The following is a 15787-nucleotide window of genomic DNA, read 5'->3' as shown; positions in this document are numbered from 1 at the left end:
ACTTATTATACGCATGCGTGAAGAGTATACATATGTTACAAGGACGTTGTTTCTGCTCATGACTAAGAAATGACACTTGAGACACTGTGTAATGTGTGTCAAACTATGGCGAACGAAGAAAAGAAGGAAAGTGATTTAAATGATGTGGTCTTACAGGAGAATGTGGTATTCGACACGCAAGTATATGTTCAGATGTACCTAGCGAATTTATAGTGTTAGGTTATAATATTTATAAACGCACAAATTTTAGTGCAAAACTAATGCGAAAAAACGTCCAAAACGAATATTGCATTTTTCTGATGGAGATTTAGAAGAATATTCTTCAGAAGATGAAGTAGATAAGACGCAAGAAACTAAAGTCGTAGCTGAAATCGATCCGGTAATTAAACACGTATAATTTATAATATAACATTATCCATATTTTTCTTTTAATAAATATAAATTCGTTGATTCGTAGCATACTCTTAATTGGTTACCTTGGACTTGGTATAAAACAACCTGGGTTGGTACAAAAGTATTGGATGGTTGTGATTATCTTGGTGAATGGCTCGCAAATTTTTTTGGTATTACAACACCTAAATATCAATTTGAAATTGATGAGTTTCATAGATTACAAGCTCTAGAAAATGAGATAATTCATAAGAACGATTTAGAAATGGGTGGATGGAACAATCAGAACAGAAATAATTTAATTAATATTACAAATCCACCAAAGAATTAAATGTGTTTGTTTCTAACATATATACAATATATATCTTACTTAAAAATAACTTAATACATTGTGTAATTTAACATATATGTGTAATATATATATACATTTTTTATTCATAATTTTATAAATAAATAATAAAAATTGTACATAAATATTATTTTAGAGATTCAAAGTATATATATATATATTTTTTTTTTTAATGTAAATTTTACGACACGAAACAAAGTATTATAAGTATGTTATCAATTTTGATGAATAATATGATCACTTACCTATTTTAGAAAGAGATATAATTTAATCTTTTATTGTCATATTTGTGCACAATACACATATAGTGAATGAGTATGATAGTTATAAAAAATGTTAATTTTTATATAATTAATCTTACTTTAATTATATTAATTTATTTTTTATATGGTTAATATCGATTAGTATTATTTCAGACCAAAAAAAAAAGTCGAATTATATTAGTAAATATGTTTATATTTAATTAAATATATGTTTATAACTTCTATTTTTTGTAGTATGGTCAATGAATACAGTACATCTTGATAACTTATATTAATCCTTAAAAATGTTAATATGAACTTAATGATGAATTTTGCTGTATTAGAATTTACTGTAGTAAGCAAATATTTTTTGTAGATACTTGTAACTACATTTTCATATTTGACTTTATCTTATCTTGTAAATATTTACTACAGTCTTCTATAAGAGGAACTTCGTAACACATACATTTCGTAAGTAAACAGCAAATCTTTTTTCCCCAATTTTTAATAAATTATGTTTCTGGTACAAACCTATGTAAAGTACTAGTTAATACCAATAATGAGCTTTGAAGGCCTTGAGGTAAATGCCTTTGTAACCAAGAACCTTTATATTGTTCTATATGTGCTAACATTTTATTAGCTATGTCAGTTCTAAAGGTGGGTGGTAAATTGCACACTCCTAAATTGATAACTGCAAGACCCATGTTACTGTTAGGATTAATACCCACAACAATTAGCGTTCGACCAATTTTACAAGCTGTGAGCATTAAATCAGCTGTTAATTGAAGTTCCTGAATTTCCATTGATGCAAATTTGGAGGATAAGTTTCCTTCATATAATGAATGAGAGATACGTTTAATCTGTTTTGTCATTTTCTGTTAAAGAGAAAAGATAATTTATTTTTTTTTTTTTTTTACATATAACATTCAATGAAGAAATTAATATTTTTTAAGGAAGAAATAACTCAAAACTTACAGCAAATAGATCAGCTGAAAGATATTCCAAATTGACATTATCGGGATCTGTCAATAATCTGTATAAAGTAGATCCACGATTGTCAGGTATTTGTTGCAAATCTTTTGCTGATTGATTTTTACTTAAGGTTAATACTAATGTATCTAATCTGCCTAATTCTAAAATTGCACTTCCAATCTTATATTCTGAATCTTGAAAAATGTGAATATCTAGTAATTTCGTAATATGTTTTTGCCTATAACATAGAGAAGAGTTAATATTTCATTAATAATTTAATATAATAAAAGATTACATATTATAAATTGAAATAAAATTAATACCTAATTAATCCGGATACTTCAGGCATATCATAATTATCATCAATTCCTATATCTATATCTGTACTTGAATTCCACGACATTCCTGCTGCTATTAAATATCCGATCCAAGCAAAAGGATGAGGAGTTAGATGATGACTTCCGGACCAATGAGCTACCACTATACCAATAGAATCTTGTTCAATAGCAGCTTTGATTGCATTTTTTGTATTCATATACGTAGATGCTGGACATCCTGCTAAACTATTGTAACTTGCTGTTCCTGAACTCGATAAAATATTACCTCCCGCTATTCTAAATGCTTCTGTCCATTCAGAAAAATCATAATCTGCCTGTAATATACATGCGTATATACGTTTCGACTTTTCAATTAATTTTAATATTTTAGGAAAAAAGAGAAAAAAAAAAGAAAAAAAAAAGAAGCAAAAATATTCACGTATTTATTATACCTGAAATCCATATTCAACGAGAATAATATTTGAGGGAATGTAATGAAATTCTAATTTGGAATGTAATCCATTAGAACAAAGTAGTAGAGTTGTGCTTGAATTCAAATTCAGAATGTGCCATAACTCTTGAAGGCACGAATACGATTTATATACCTCTGACATATCTGTTTCAATTGTTTCGTTTACAGACAAACTCTGATCGAAGTTATCTGGTTGAACTAATAAACTAGCCAATCTTGGTCCAACATGTACATAGCTCAGGCTAGGAAATACAGCAAGTAATTCTTGAAAAATAGGCCACATTTGTGTGAGATGATGTTGTCCTACATTGGAATCGACGTCCAATGTTGGTACTAAATCTAAATGACGATCTCTATATAAAAAAAAATAATTTTATATTGATCCAAAAAAAAAAAAAAATTTAAATAATAAAAAAATATATCAAATTTACCTGCAGTATCTATCTAGTGTAACCATTTCAGATTTAGTATAACAAAGTTGCCAGTCACAGGCTGACGTTAGTCTAGAATAGAGATGTAAATGAGATATTTTTAATGATGACCATAAGTCAACCATGTGTAATAAATATTCCAGGGTAGGTATGCGACCTCTTGGTGAAATATCTAACAATATTCCACGGTGTATAAATCTTGGTTCATCTTTTATGAGAACAGGTTCTATTTCGCATGTTTCGGATGTATTATCTTTTTTACTTAAACGTAATATTTGCACAAATGTGCATACTGCATAATGTAAGCCTGGTAGGCTTCCAGCACAAACTTTAATCGAGTTTTGAGAAATATGCAATTGATAGCCATGAGAAACATTGAACAAATTTTTGTTCACTATACATTCTATTTTGTTTTCACTAGATAATTTCCCAGAGCTAGGTTGAACTTCACCTATTTTTACATCATGACCTAACTCCAATAAGTGTGTTCTGCTAACTTCCCAAACATCTAATATTCTGTGTATGGACTCACTGCCCTGTGTTGAAAAGTACATATCATAAAATTGATATGATCAAATTATTAATAAGTATTTCATTATATTTAGATACCTGTATAATGGATATAAAAAGTTCTTTGCCAATGACAAATGGAGGTGAAAAATTTTTAAGTTCATAGATAGTTTTTGGTTGTGGCCAAAGTAAGTAATAAATTCCTTCTTTTTCTGTAGCAGTTTTGTTAGGACTATCTTTCCCCGATTCTCGTAATGGAATATCGTATACTGGTTCAGAAGATTTATTAGATTCAATGGAGAGTTGGCTCATATTGCTTGAAATACTTTTTTGAGAAAAATTTCCTTCTGAAAACAATGCAATTGGACTATGCATAGCTTCATTGTCATTTGATGTAAAATTTGATAAAAATTTTTGAAGAAGGCCATGCAAGGTCTGTTTTCCACGAGAAAGATCATATGGCGTTTTCCCTGCAAATGTTCTATACGCAAATATATCTTTTAATATTATGTAAATATCGTAACTGTGCAAAAAATAAGATATAATGATAAATCCTTACCCTTTTACAGCTCTTATAAGAGGATTTGCTCCAGCTTGTAATAACTCGTGACATATAGCTATATCACCACGATTTACTGCATCATGCAATGGTATAGCACCGCATCCATTTTCTGCATTTATATCTGCACCACGGTCTGTAAATGGGAAGCTGCATTTTTATATTATCAGTATTTTATATTATAATTAGGGTACATGTCATTAAGTATAGTTAATTTTACCAATCAAGCAGGTAATGACATCTTTATTTCCGTAACAAACTGCCCAATGCAGCGGTGTGTTTTTACTACCTTGCGAATCCCAGGAATTTACATGTATTCCTGCATCTAGTAATTGTATTACCTTCTCTATTCTGTAAGTGACATTAGATTAACAAATATATATATTACATATTTTTTCTTAATATAAGTTTTATTTCTTTCTCGATTTGTTTTAGTAATTAATAAATACAAACAAGAAACATACTCAGAAGCAGCAGTTGCTCTTAGCAATTCCTCAATATAGATACGACGTATGATATCGCTGGATGCTAAATCAACAGCATTGTGCCCATTTGCATTTTGTACGGCTGGATCTGCTCCACAACTCAACAAAGTTCTTACGATATCCGCTTGATTCGTCTAATACATAAAAGTGATTACGAAGTTATCAAGGAACAAGATATAGCGATAAGAAAGCCTCATAACTTCTTCTAGATACCTTAGATGCATATGATAAAAAAGTTCCTTCTTCTAAGAGAGGTTGATTCAATATTTTTTCTTTTGTTATTCCTTCAGCCGTAGGACCATTTTCACCTACGTGTAATAAGTAAACGTAGAAATTTTAACTGATCAGTAAAAATAGGCTATGATATCTAATATCACTTAGCTGCATTACTTGACAGTATTCAAATACACTGTACATTACAATTTAGTAATACCTACATGCTTCTAAAATGGATCTGATAATATCAGTACGTCCATGTTCAATCGCCGTACGAATATTTTCACAAATGTCTTGCATCTCTGCTTCTTCTTATTTAATAATAACATTACATATTGCACCGCATCAAAATAAGCACTAAATTCCGTCAGTTGTCAGAAATCATACGAAGCGTAATATCGCGGTATAAGTTATCGCCCTGCTCGCAGGGGGGCCAAACTCATAGGAGACTCATAGGATAGATTTTAGTTACACTCTTATCGCCGACATGTTTCTTATTGTTGCTGTGCTCCGCTCCCTGGCGGTTGAATTTGAAAAAAGAATTGTGTAAATCGGAATAAACATGTAGTCTAGAAACATGATTGGTTGTCATCGAACAAGCATACTACGTATATACGATTGATTACGAATAAACTCGAAATAAGGAAAAGTGAAACGCACACGTAGGTAAATAAACATTGATCTAAGCGAAATATTAAATTACATAATGTCATTAAATAGAGGACGTAAAAATCGTAGGTATTTCTATGAAATATTAGAAATAATAGTTACCTCGAAAAATTCAAATTCTTCCGCCATTTTGTATGACCTTCAACAGTTCCTTAAGGAATGATGAATTTAAAAGGGAAACTAATCAACGACATGATCGCTTTATTTACTTCGTTTGACCGACATATTTTGGAGGGTAGGTTAATAAAGCATCGGTGTAAAGTTATAAATCGCTCACATGCAAACGGTTCGGTAACATTCGAAACGCGACGCCGTAAGCGCCGGTATACCTGTATCTCGGCTGTATCTACTACGCAACTTCCGCTAACTCGCTGCTGAGCAAAATGGACGCCTTTGTGTCTGTTTTCTTCGTATTCGCACTATAAATACTGTTTTCCCCGCGATGCACCACCTTTGACATGGCGATGTTTACGCGGTGCTGTGAAACATGTAAGTGAAAGTCGTGAGGTGATATTCAGTTCGGTGCATATCTTCGTGATCGCTGTAAAAGCGCAACCATCCAAGTAGGCCACAACCACGGATTGACAATTGAGTGGATATCGTCTACGGGGAAAAGTTTTTTGCTAAAAGGCTTGACACGGTCGAACGCAACGATTTGGAGGACGCGCAATAAACGGCTACACGTTTGTCTACGATTAAAATTGATGCTCACGCAAATGTGTTCACGCTGCCCGCCAAAATTATATTCCGCATAGTACATTCGGGAGCATAAATAATCGTCGCGATTGCTTGGGGTAAGGCAATTGATACAGAACCTCCTTACACATCAACTTTGTTTTTATAGACTTATCTGACGTTCAATAGATTTTTATATTGTCACTGATCTATTTAATTCTCTTCTTTAGCGGGCTTTCGCGTTCGTTTGGGAAATTCTGCTGTCTAAACATCATCCAGTGCTCATGTTATCATATGTATGATGTTGGATGGTAGACATCCGACGAAGAAAGGTAATGACTTAGATGGTATTACAATATGTTGGTATTGTTTTTCATTGATATTAACAATAAAGATAATCGAGATAATTAAAATGTTTTTAATAAGACTAAAAAACAATAGCCTGGTTAATATTATTTATTGCCATCGTCGATATCTTCCGTTCAATGTCGTACATATGAGATATTAGTTTATTTTTCTTGGCATTTTTTTTTTAAGTTATTGTCGAATCTTTTTATTATTTTTTTATACATTTGTTTAACTGATTGTATTATATAGGATATAATTATAATATTGTTTATAATTGATCGATTACATTTAGGAATTATTCTTGATCGTATTAATACGTTATGGCGTTGTCATTCCTTTTGTTTTCAAACTGTTTAGTGCAAACAAATTTATTTAGGAATTGATGATGTCATATTAATTGTTCTTGAGAAATAGTTAAAAAATTGTTTTGTTGTTATTTTGTATTTTCATAAATTTTCAATCATTGTGTCACTGTATTTAAATCATATTTTATACTTTCATTTTGAAAGATTAATGAAATGCACGTATTATTGATCGTATTTATAAAGTGTATGAAATAATGACATAATTATTATCTTATTTTTATTATTATTCTCATATTATTATATAGGTAAATTCTATGCATTAACAGAATCATTATAATTTTATAAGGTTTGGTATAAACAATGGATGTTTTTGTTTCTTATATTTCAAAATATAAAATTATAATTATTTTATCAACGCTCATTCAATATTTTTTGGACGATAGCTTTAATTGAATAAAATTTTTTGTTATAGGACCAGGGATTGATAACCATGGATCGATTATTGGAGGACCCACGTGCTTCATCAAAGTTTGGTTGAAATCTTTTTTTACAACATGGGAACTTAAAAGAGACTTTGTTAAGTTCCCAATATAACTTTAGTGTTAGTGTTCTCTGACAAGAGTTAGATACTATTCTGTTTAATAGTAGAATGTGTTGGAAAGTTTAGGAAATGCAAGTACAAAAATAACAGCAATGATTAGTTTGGGTATATGTGGCAACAGTGCTGCATTTAGATACGTTCTGTTGTCTTACATCTATATTATATCGTGAGTAGAACTTTTATATGATGTTAGTGCAGTGCTTCATATACTGGATTGTTCTATGAAACCAGGGGGGATAAACAAAAACACTGGAATTGATTTTGAATCTATTTTTTGTCCAGGCTGTAATGCCAGAACAAATCAAATTCAAAATGAATGGGGTTATTCCGAGTGTGCCAATTACTACCCTCGCTGGTATCGCGAGTCTCACTGACTTGTTACCTGAAATGCCCCTACCAACGCCGCTGCCCCAAACTCTGACAAACAAATCTCTCCTGTTTCATCCAAGAGTAGCAGAGGAAGCACAAATATTGTTAAGTGTACGAGATGAAAATTTAGTGCCCCAGTTAATATTGTCCCTGTCACAAACTTCGTCGGACCATATTGAACTGAAGGATAATTATGCTAATACTGAACAACCCTTGGAATCAGAGCAGAATACGCCAGAATTGCTTAAAGCAATTCTGCAGATAAATCCACACGTGTTCAAAGGGCCTCAGTATAATTCTCCGAGAAATTGGTCTCAGGGTACTCAGCAGATGCATTCTAATCAATCACCAGCAAATTATGGCCGCTTTTCACCATCTTACTCGAATTCTTCAGGGTCCAGGCAAACGCCTCAAGGTAGTCCTGCTCATCCTGCTGCAGCTAGGACCGTACTCCCACCACCCAGTGGTATCTCTCACGCGCAGCATCCACGAATGCCAGTTACACCTCAAAATCATGCAGATATTTCACAAATGTCTCCTTTTGCCGTGCCTTCTCCATCTCCTAGAGGAAACGTTATGACGGAGCAAACGAGAACATCGACTACGCCACAGCATGTACAGGATGACTCCAATTGTATAAATCCTCTGTCGAATATAGCTCCCCAACCAAATATGTATTCTCCGGCTCATATGAGTTCACCTAATACACCTTTGACATCTTTGGGCAATGTAACGCCTCAGCATCATAACATGGCTGGTATGACGCCGCAACACAATATGCACATGACTTCTCCAATGCGTGCGAACATACCCGTTCAGCAACAGCAAACTATGAACATGCAACAGAATGTTTACGATCCAACGATGAATCAACAAGTACATCATTCGTTGCAAAGTAATGAGCATATGGATATTAATAGCAGTGTTCAAGCTAATCAACAGTTTTTACTTGATCCAGTAACTGGCCTTCCTGACATAGATTTACCGATAGAGAATATTGAAACGAAACAAAGCATGGATAATGCTGCACAAGATTTATTGTCAGGTTCACAGACCACGTCATATCCAAACCTTCATAATGTTAATGTTGTTAATACTTTAGATCCTACTAATATCATGCCAATACAGCATCAACAAAACAACAATTCCGACAAAATGTTAAAAATGCCCACTACACCAACAGAAAAAATGAAAGAACCTGTTGTTATGTTGAATAGATTATCTATAGAAGATCAGGCGCTTATGCAGAAGAGTTTAGCTGCATTCGCTGAGAAATCCCCCAGCCGTGCTGCAAGGATGGGATTGACCAATCGCGATGACACAAAGAGCGATTCCGAAAGCGAGGAAGAAATTGGTAAAAATAATAAATATTTCAAAGCGCGAGCAAAGGAACGTCAGGTTCAGAGAGAAAAAGAGAGAGCAGAAAGGAAGAAAAGCGAAGATAAAATTCGTAGGAGAAGAAGGATATTGGACGACGATGAAGAGGACGAAAAGAAGGAAGGAATATTTACACCAACAAAACCCAAAATAAGAAAGGTGGAGAAAAAACTAGTTCCAGTTCTGTCTAAATTAAGCGTTGAAGAATTAATGGAAACTAACACATACCAACGATTTAATTCGACCATAGAAACCATTTTTGAAAATACAGAAGATATTGCAACCAACGCGGAGTTAGAAGAAGATGGTGATGTGCCTCCAGAACTACTTATTCCTAAATATCAGTTACACGATTTATGTACCGAAGCGGCAAAGTTGAAAGCTTTAGGAGCTATGGAATCTATTCCTGCAGACCGATTGGTCAGATTGCTAAATATTTTAGAGAAGAATATTCGTGACGGAGCACGAGTATCTCCGTTAGCAGATCCCGACGACGACGTTGACGAAAGTAGGCTGTGGATGCAGTTGGCTATGGAAAGGGTACAGCGTGCCGTAGACGCATCCCTGATATCGTTGCATATTATGACATCGAGCAATATGCCCAAAACAGTTTATTTGGAAGACGTAATCGACAGAATAGTTCTTTTCATGAAATTTCAATTGCAAAACACCATCTATCCTTCGTTTGACCCTGTTTATAAAATAGACACAAAAAACAAGACTGACAATTATAATTCTAGTGGACGTAAAAAAAGGGGCCATATGAAGGAAGTTCGCGAAAAGAGCATTCTTCAAGTTTATAACAAAATGCACGAACTGGTTGGTCTCCTTGCCGAATTATTAAACATTCAAGTGTTAACGGACACCAGTGTTCTTCACGCATCCACGTTAGGCGTCGCACCATTTTTTGTTGAATCCGTTAGCGATCTGCAACTAAGCGCTCTGAAGCTTGTCACCGTAATATTTACCAAATACGAAAAGCATAGAAGATTATTGTTAGATGATATTTTGGCGTCAATAGCGAGACTTCCTAGTAGCAAAAGAAGTTTGCGCACATATAGGCTAAACTCTGAGGATCATATACAGATGCTAACTGCGTTAGTATTGCAGCTTATTCAATGCGTCGTGGTGCTGTCGGACAGTGTTGTACCACAAACAAAAGGATCTTCGAAGGAAGAGGAAGAGAAGAAGGAAGAAAAAAAGGAAGAGAAAAAGATTAGTTACGTCGATGCCGATGTTTTGATTATAAATAAGTACGAGACCGCCACTAGAATAGCTGGTAATTTTTTAACTGTATTTTTAAACAAATGCGGAAGCAAAGGAGAAGAAATTGATTATAGACCATTATTCGAGAATTTTGTACAGGATCTATTAGCTACAGTGAATAAACCTGAATGGCCTGCAGCAGAATTACTTCTGAGCTTGCTTGGAAATTTATTGGTCGGACATTTTTCGAACAAAAGTTCGGATATGTCGCTTAGAGTTGCTTCCATTGATTATCTTGGAGTAGTCGCAGCTAGACTAAGAAAAGACGCGGTCAGTTCTCAATGCAAGTTGTCCACCATTGATCAGATTATAAGAGACATCAAATTGGAACAACAAAAGGATGCCGATTATGATCAAATCAAAGACAAGGAAATCATAGGATTGAGCGAGGACGAAGAAAGGACGGTCTTTCTACAGAAAGTACTATTAGATTATTTGGCTGTTAACGGAACGAAGGATTCAGCATTGGTATACGCTCGACACTTTTATCTGGCTCAATGGTACAGAGATTGTGCGGTAGAGAAATCACGCGTAGGACAATCAAAGAATAGTCCGACTAAGAAGACGCATAAAAAGAGAGCGAAGAAAAAGAATAAACATCACAGTAGCGATCAGGAAAGCGATTCGGAAGTTGAAGATCAGGACGCGGATGAAAATGACAATAACGAGCAGAAAAATTCGGAAGCTTATAGACTCATAGAAGAAAAAAAGAAGTACATTATTAGCAGAATTAGACCGTACAGTACAGGAACTAAGCCAGACGTTTTACAAACCTACATAGATTACAATTCGGCCGAACTAATTTCTCAATACCTTGCATCAAAGAGACCATTTTCGCAAAGCTTCGATCGTTATCTCAAACAAATACTTCACGTACTGACAGAATCATCTATCGCAATTCGAACGAAAGCTATGAAATGTTTAACGATGATCGTTGAAGCAGATCCAAGTGTACTTGCGAGAGTCGATATGCAACTGGGAGTGAAACATTCGTTTCTCGATCATTCTACATCTGTAAGGGAGGCAGCTGTCGATTTAGTAGGAAAATTTGTATTGAGCAGACCGGAGTTAATAGACAAATATTACGACATGTTGCTAGCAAGAATATTGGATACAGGTGTCAGTGTTAGGAAACGTGTGATTAAGATACTGAAGGACATTTGTATGGAGTGCCCAGATTTCCCGAAAATCCCAGAGATTTGCGTGAAGATGATCAGAAGAGTGAACGATGAAGAAGGGATAAGAAAACTAGTTATGGAAGTTTTTCAAAATATGTGGTTCACCCCTGTAAGAGAACGACCTACGCTTGATTCCGACTCGTTACTGAGAAAAGTAATGAATATAACCGACGTTGTCGCAGCTAGCAAAGATATGGGCCTGGAATGGTTTGAACAACTGCTGGTAAGTTTGTTTAAACCAAAGGAAGATAAGGACGATAGTACGAAAATGCAAACCGAACCTCCGAAGGCATTATTAACGGCATGCAAGCAGATCGTCGATTGCTTGATAGAAAATGTTCTTAGGTTAGAGGAAACTAATCTAGGTGACGTCGGTAAATCCGAAAAGAAAGGATCGTCACAGCGACTGGTCGCTTGTTTAACTACGTTATATCTCTTTGCGAAGATCCGACCGCAACTTTTGGTTAATCATGCGATCACCTTGCAGCCTTACTTAAGTTTAAAGTGTCAAACACAAGGGGACTATCAAATAATAAGCAGCGTTGCTCACACTCTCGAGTTAGTAGTACCGTTGATGGAACATCCCAGCGAAACGTTCTTAGCGCAGCTAGAAGAGGATTCGGTTAAATTAATTCTGCAACACGATAGATCGGTCGTAGCAAGTTGTTTATCGTGTTTAGGCTCTATAGTGAACAACGTCACGAGGAACTTTAAATTAATACGTGACTGTTTTAAAAAATATTATGGTCATCTGACGGAGTACAAATCGTTATACGAGAAAGATCCAGCGAATCCAATGCTATTGAAGTATAGGCCATTTTTCAGAAGAGCATTGTTCACAGTCGGCTTGTTATTGAGGCATTTTAATTTTACCGACCCGGAGGTCATTGAGGGTTTGGCAGAGAACATAAAGGATCAAGTCTTTGAAACATTAAATTACTTCGTCCATCAAGACAACGATGATATACGTCATTTCACTTTGTCCGCTATTGGTTCTCTTTGCATAAGACATTACGAATTCATGCTGGTTCCTGAATTGAAAGAGCTTTATCACCATTTGCTTACATCGGAGAACGCTCTGGTTCATATGAGAATTCAAGTTTTAAATAATATCGAGATATATCTTCAAGAGGAAGAAAAGAGAATGATAAAGCAGGATTTGGAATGGTCGAAGATGTCCAAGCAAGAGAATTTGAAGGAAATGGGAGATGTTTCATCGGGAATGGCCAGTACCGTCATTCAGCTTTACATTAAAGAGATATTGGAATCTTTCTTACATGCGAATATAAGCGTTAGACACGCTGCCCTGAAAGTTATACAACTGATTTTGACCCAAGGTTTGGTGCATCCTGTGCAAATAGTACCCTATTTGATTTGCATGAGCACGGATTGCGAGAAAGCCGTCAGTCACAGCGCGGACAAACAGCTGCAAGACATCGAGAAGAAGTACCCTGGCTTCATCCATATGAAATCACAATTTGGTATAAAATTAAGTTATCGATTGCAGAAAATTTTGCAGAATGATAACACTGTGAGAGGTATGCGAATTAAAGAAGGTGAATTTCCTGGTGCACTCAATGGTTTTCTATATACTATATTAAGAAATACGAAACAACAGAGAAGGGCGATCGTCTTGTCCTTTTTAAAACAATTCGATGAGAGCGCCAAGACAAGTTTATCTCAAATGTTATACTTGGCTGATAATCTTGCTTATTTCACATATCAGGTACAAGACGAGCCATTATTCATCATCCATCATATCGATATTATCATATCGATGTCAGGTACAAATTTGCTGCAGTCTTTCAGAGAAGCTTTGCTGCCTAAGGAAGGGGGCAGTCAATCGACATCGCATCATCATCACCATCATCATCATCATCATCATCATCATCATCAGCAGCAGCAGCAGCAACAGCATCAGCATCAACATCAGCATCAGCATCAGCATCAGCATCAGCATCAACATCACCAACAGCAACAACAGCAGCAGCAGCAACAACAACAGGAACAACAACAACAACAACAGGAACAACAACAGCAGCAACAGCAACAACAGGAACAACAACAACAACAACCACAACAACAACTGCCGCAACAGCAGCAGCAGCAGCAACAATTGCAGCAGATACAGCAAGAGCAGCAATTGCAACTGCAGCTGCAGCAGCAACAACAACAACAACTACAGCAACAACAACAACAGCAACTACAACAGCAACAGCAACAGCAACTACAACAGCAACTACAACAACAACAGCAGTTACAGCAGCAGCAGCATTTGTTGTTGCAAGAACATCAGCGAGATCAGCAAATGATGCAACCACCTATGCAGCCGGTAGTTATGGTAGGATCGAGCGAGCAGCCTCGTACAGAAAATATATTATCTCTGGTAGACGAGGAAGACGACGAAGAGGACGAAGAGACGATTTTAGCAAGATTACCAGGTGACACGACTTTGCTCCGGGAATACATCACAGCCAGTCAAGGTTTTCTCTTGCTCCTGACATTGAGGCAACATCTAAAAGATCTTTATGGTTTCTCCGATGCGAAGATTGGTCAATATTCGCCATCGGAAGCGGCCAAGGTTTATGAGAAAGCCGTCAATCGTAAGAATAATCTTTTGTTCAAACCTAAAGCGACGTTACAGAGGCTGAAGGAAGGTGTAAGCAATGCGGAACTCGATGCCGAGGGCAGAAAGAAATTGGTCAAGGAATACTTGGATTTTAAACAGTTAATGCTGAAATATGATCCTGAAGAACCAGATGAAGGAGAGGAAGGTGATACCAGCAGCAAACAATGTAACATAGATAACAGTCAATCACCAAGGATACCCAATCCCGAGATTGATAATAAACTGAACGAGAGTGCAGTAACCAGCAATTCTTTCGGAAATGTTCAGTTTCATCAAGCAACTATGAACTCGTCTATCGAACATTCGAACAACTCGATGAACTCAACAATAACGGCGTCGACTCCGACGTCTCCACGTGTACCCAAAGTTGCTATACATCCGATGAATCCTGATATGAAGGAACATCGTAAGCACCGCGCGCACAAGACAGAAAAAATGAAGAAACATAAGAAGAAGAAGAGGAGAAGAATCTCCGACAGTAGCGAAAGTGGGGAAGACTATAGTGACCCTGATTTTCTAGTGTGAGTGCGGTGGTATCGGGACCTGCGTGTACATAGAGTCATATTCGGAGTTTTTAGAATATCAACGGGGCAAGGGACTGTTCTGGTATCTATATATATATATACATACAGCATATATACATACATACATACACATACATATGAATGTAATTATACTTATATGTATATATGTATATCAGATCAGATGATTTTTATCGATGATACCAGTGCTGCTCTCTGGACGCTCATAAAGGCGCAGTGAACTTTCGTTAGGTGAAAAATGAGATGCTTCTGTAGAAGAGTACTAAAAGGATGTACTGTATAAAGTGAGAAAAAGTGAGTGATAGAAATAGAGTGTATGAGAGAACAAGAGACAGAGAGAAAGAGAGGGGAGAGAGAGAGAGAGAGAGAGAAAGGGAGAGAGAGTGATGGTGGTGCTGTGGTTACGTGTGCGAAAAATATCTTCGATGCGAGCGATTACAATTTTGAAGCACACTCGTCGTCACATCGGCGAGATTAGAATTATATTATACTATGTTCTGCTAAAAGCATTAAATTTAGGATCTCTCTCCGATGTGAGACAAAGACGACCGGGTTGATTCGATCGAAAGTCGAGTCATTCTCTTATTTTTCATTGTCTCATACATATAATATATATTTTTAACGACGATCTTAAACATAACGATGATTACCAACGCTTTTTTTCTTTCTTTCTATCCTTTTTTTTTTTTTCTTTTATTTCATTCTTCCTTTCTCTCTTTCTTTCTTTCTTTCTTTCTTTTTCTACTTATTTAATTATTCTCTTATCTCGATCGATTAATTGTAGATGATTTATCGTCATTTCAGGAAGTGATGATCGGAATCAGCAAGAGTTACAAAGCTATTCCTGCTTTACGCATTTTTTTATTATCATATTTCTTTTTTTTT

At 35.5% G+C, this 15787-nt stretch overlaps 3 protein-coding genes across 4 annotated transcripts; 2 read left to right on the top strand and 1 right to left on the bottom strand.

The window, feature by feature from the left end:
* The first annotated feature begins 19 nt into the window (after positions 1–19).
* On the top strand, positions 20–794 carry LOC122631522 (protein FAM177A1). Of its 2 annotated transcripts, none has more exons than XM_043817305.1 (3): positions 20–180; positions 251–379; positions 458–794. In XM_043817305.1, the coding sequence occupies exons 1-3, from the start codon at positions 70–72 to the stop codon at positions 719–721; spliced, it is 504 nt and encodes a 167-aa protein (XP_043673240.1). In that variant the 5' UTR covers positions 20–69; the 3' UTR covers positions 722–794. The 2 variants fall into 2 exon arrangements, with proteins under 2 accessions (XP_043673240.1, XP_043673241.1); XM_043817306.1 differs by having other exon boundaries at positions 29–165.
* Positions 795–1174: 380 nt separating this feature from the next.
* Positions 1175–5424, bottom strand: LOC122631510. The gene is made up of 11 exons (XM_043817270.1): positions 5165–5424; positions 4941–5035; positions 4707–4861; positions 4463–4593; positions 4243–4378; positions 3783–4164; positions 3174–3709; positions 2723–3095; positions 2277–2605; positions 1957–2191; positions 1175–1856 (listed from the first exon to the last, which is right to left on the bottom strand). Exons 1-11 carry the CDS (start codon positions 5241–5243, stop codon positions 1494–1496), a joined length of 2814 nt encoding a protein of 937 aa, XP_043673205.1. The 5' UTR covers positions 5244–5424; the 3' UTR covers positions 1175–1493.
* A 2360-nt stretch (positions 5425–7784) lies between these two features.
* LOC122631525 (nipped-B-like protein A) lies at positions 7785–15542 on the top strand. Its single transcript, XM_043817313.1, has 2 exons — positions 7785–13680; positions 14074–15542. The coding sequence occupies exons 1-2, from the start codon at positions 7830–7832 to the stop codon at positions 14883–14885; spliced, it is 6663 nt and encodes a 2220-aa protein (XP_043673248.1). The 5' UTR covers positions 7785–7829; the 3' UTR covers positions 14886–15542.
* The last annotated feature ends 245 nt before the right edge of the window (positions 15543–15787 follow it).

Source organism: Vespula pensylvanica, chromosome 9, assembly GCF_014466175.1.
Source record: "Vespula pensylvanica isolate Volc-1 chromosome 9, ASM1446617v1, whole genome shotgun sequence".
Taxonomy (NCBI): domain Eukaryota; kingdom Metazoa; phylum Arthropoda; class Insecta; order Hymenoptera; family Vespidae; genus Vespula; species Vespula pensylvanica.
The sequence above is the reverse complement of the archived record's forward strand: the minus strand, read 5'-3'. Positions and strand labels throughout refer to the sequence as shown.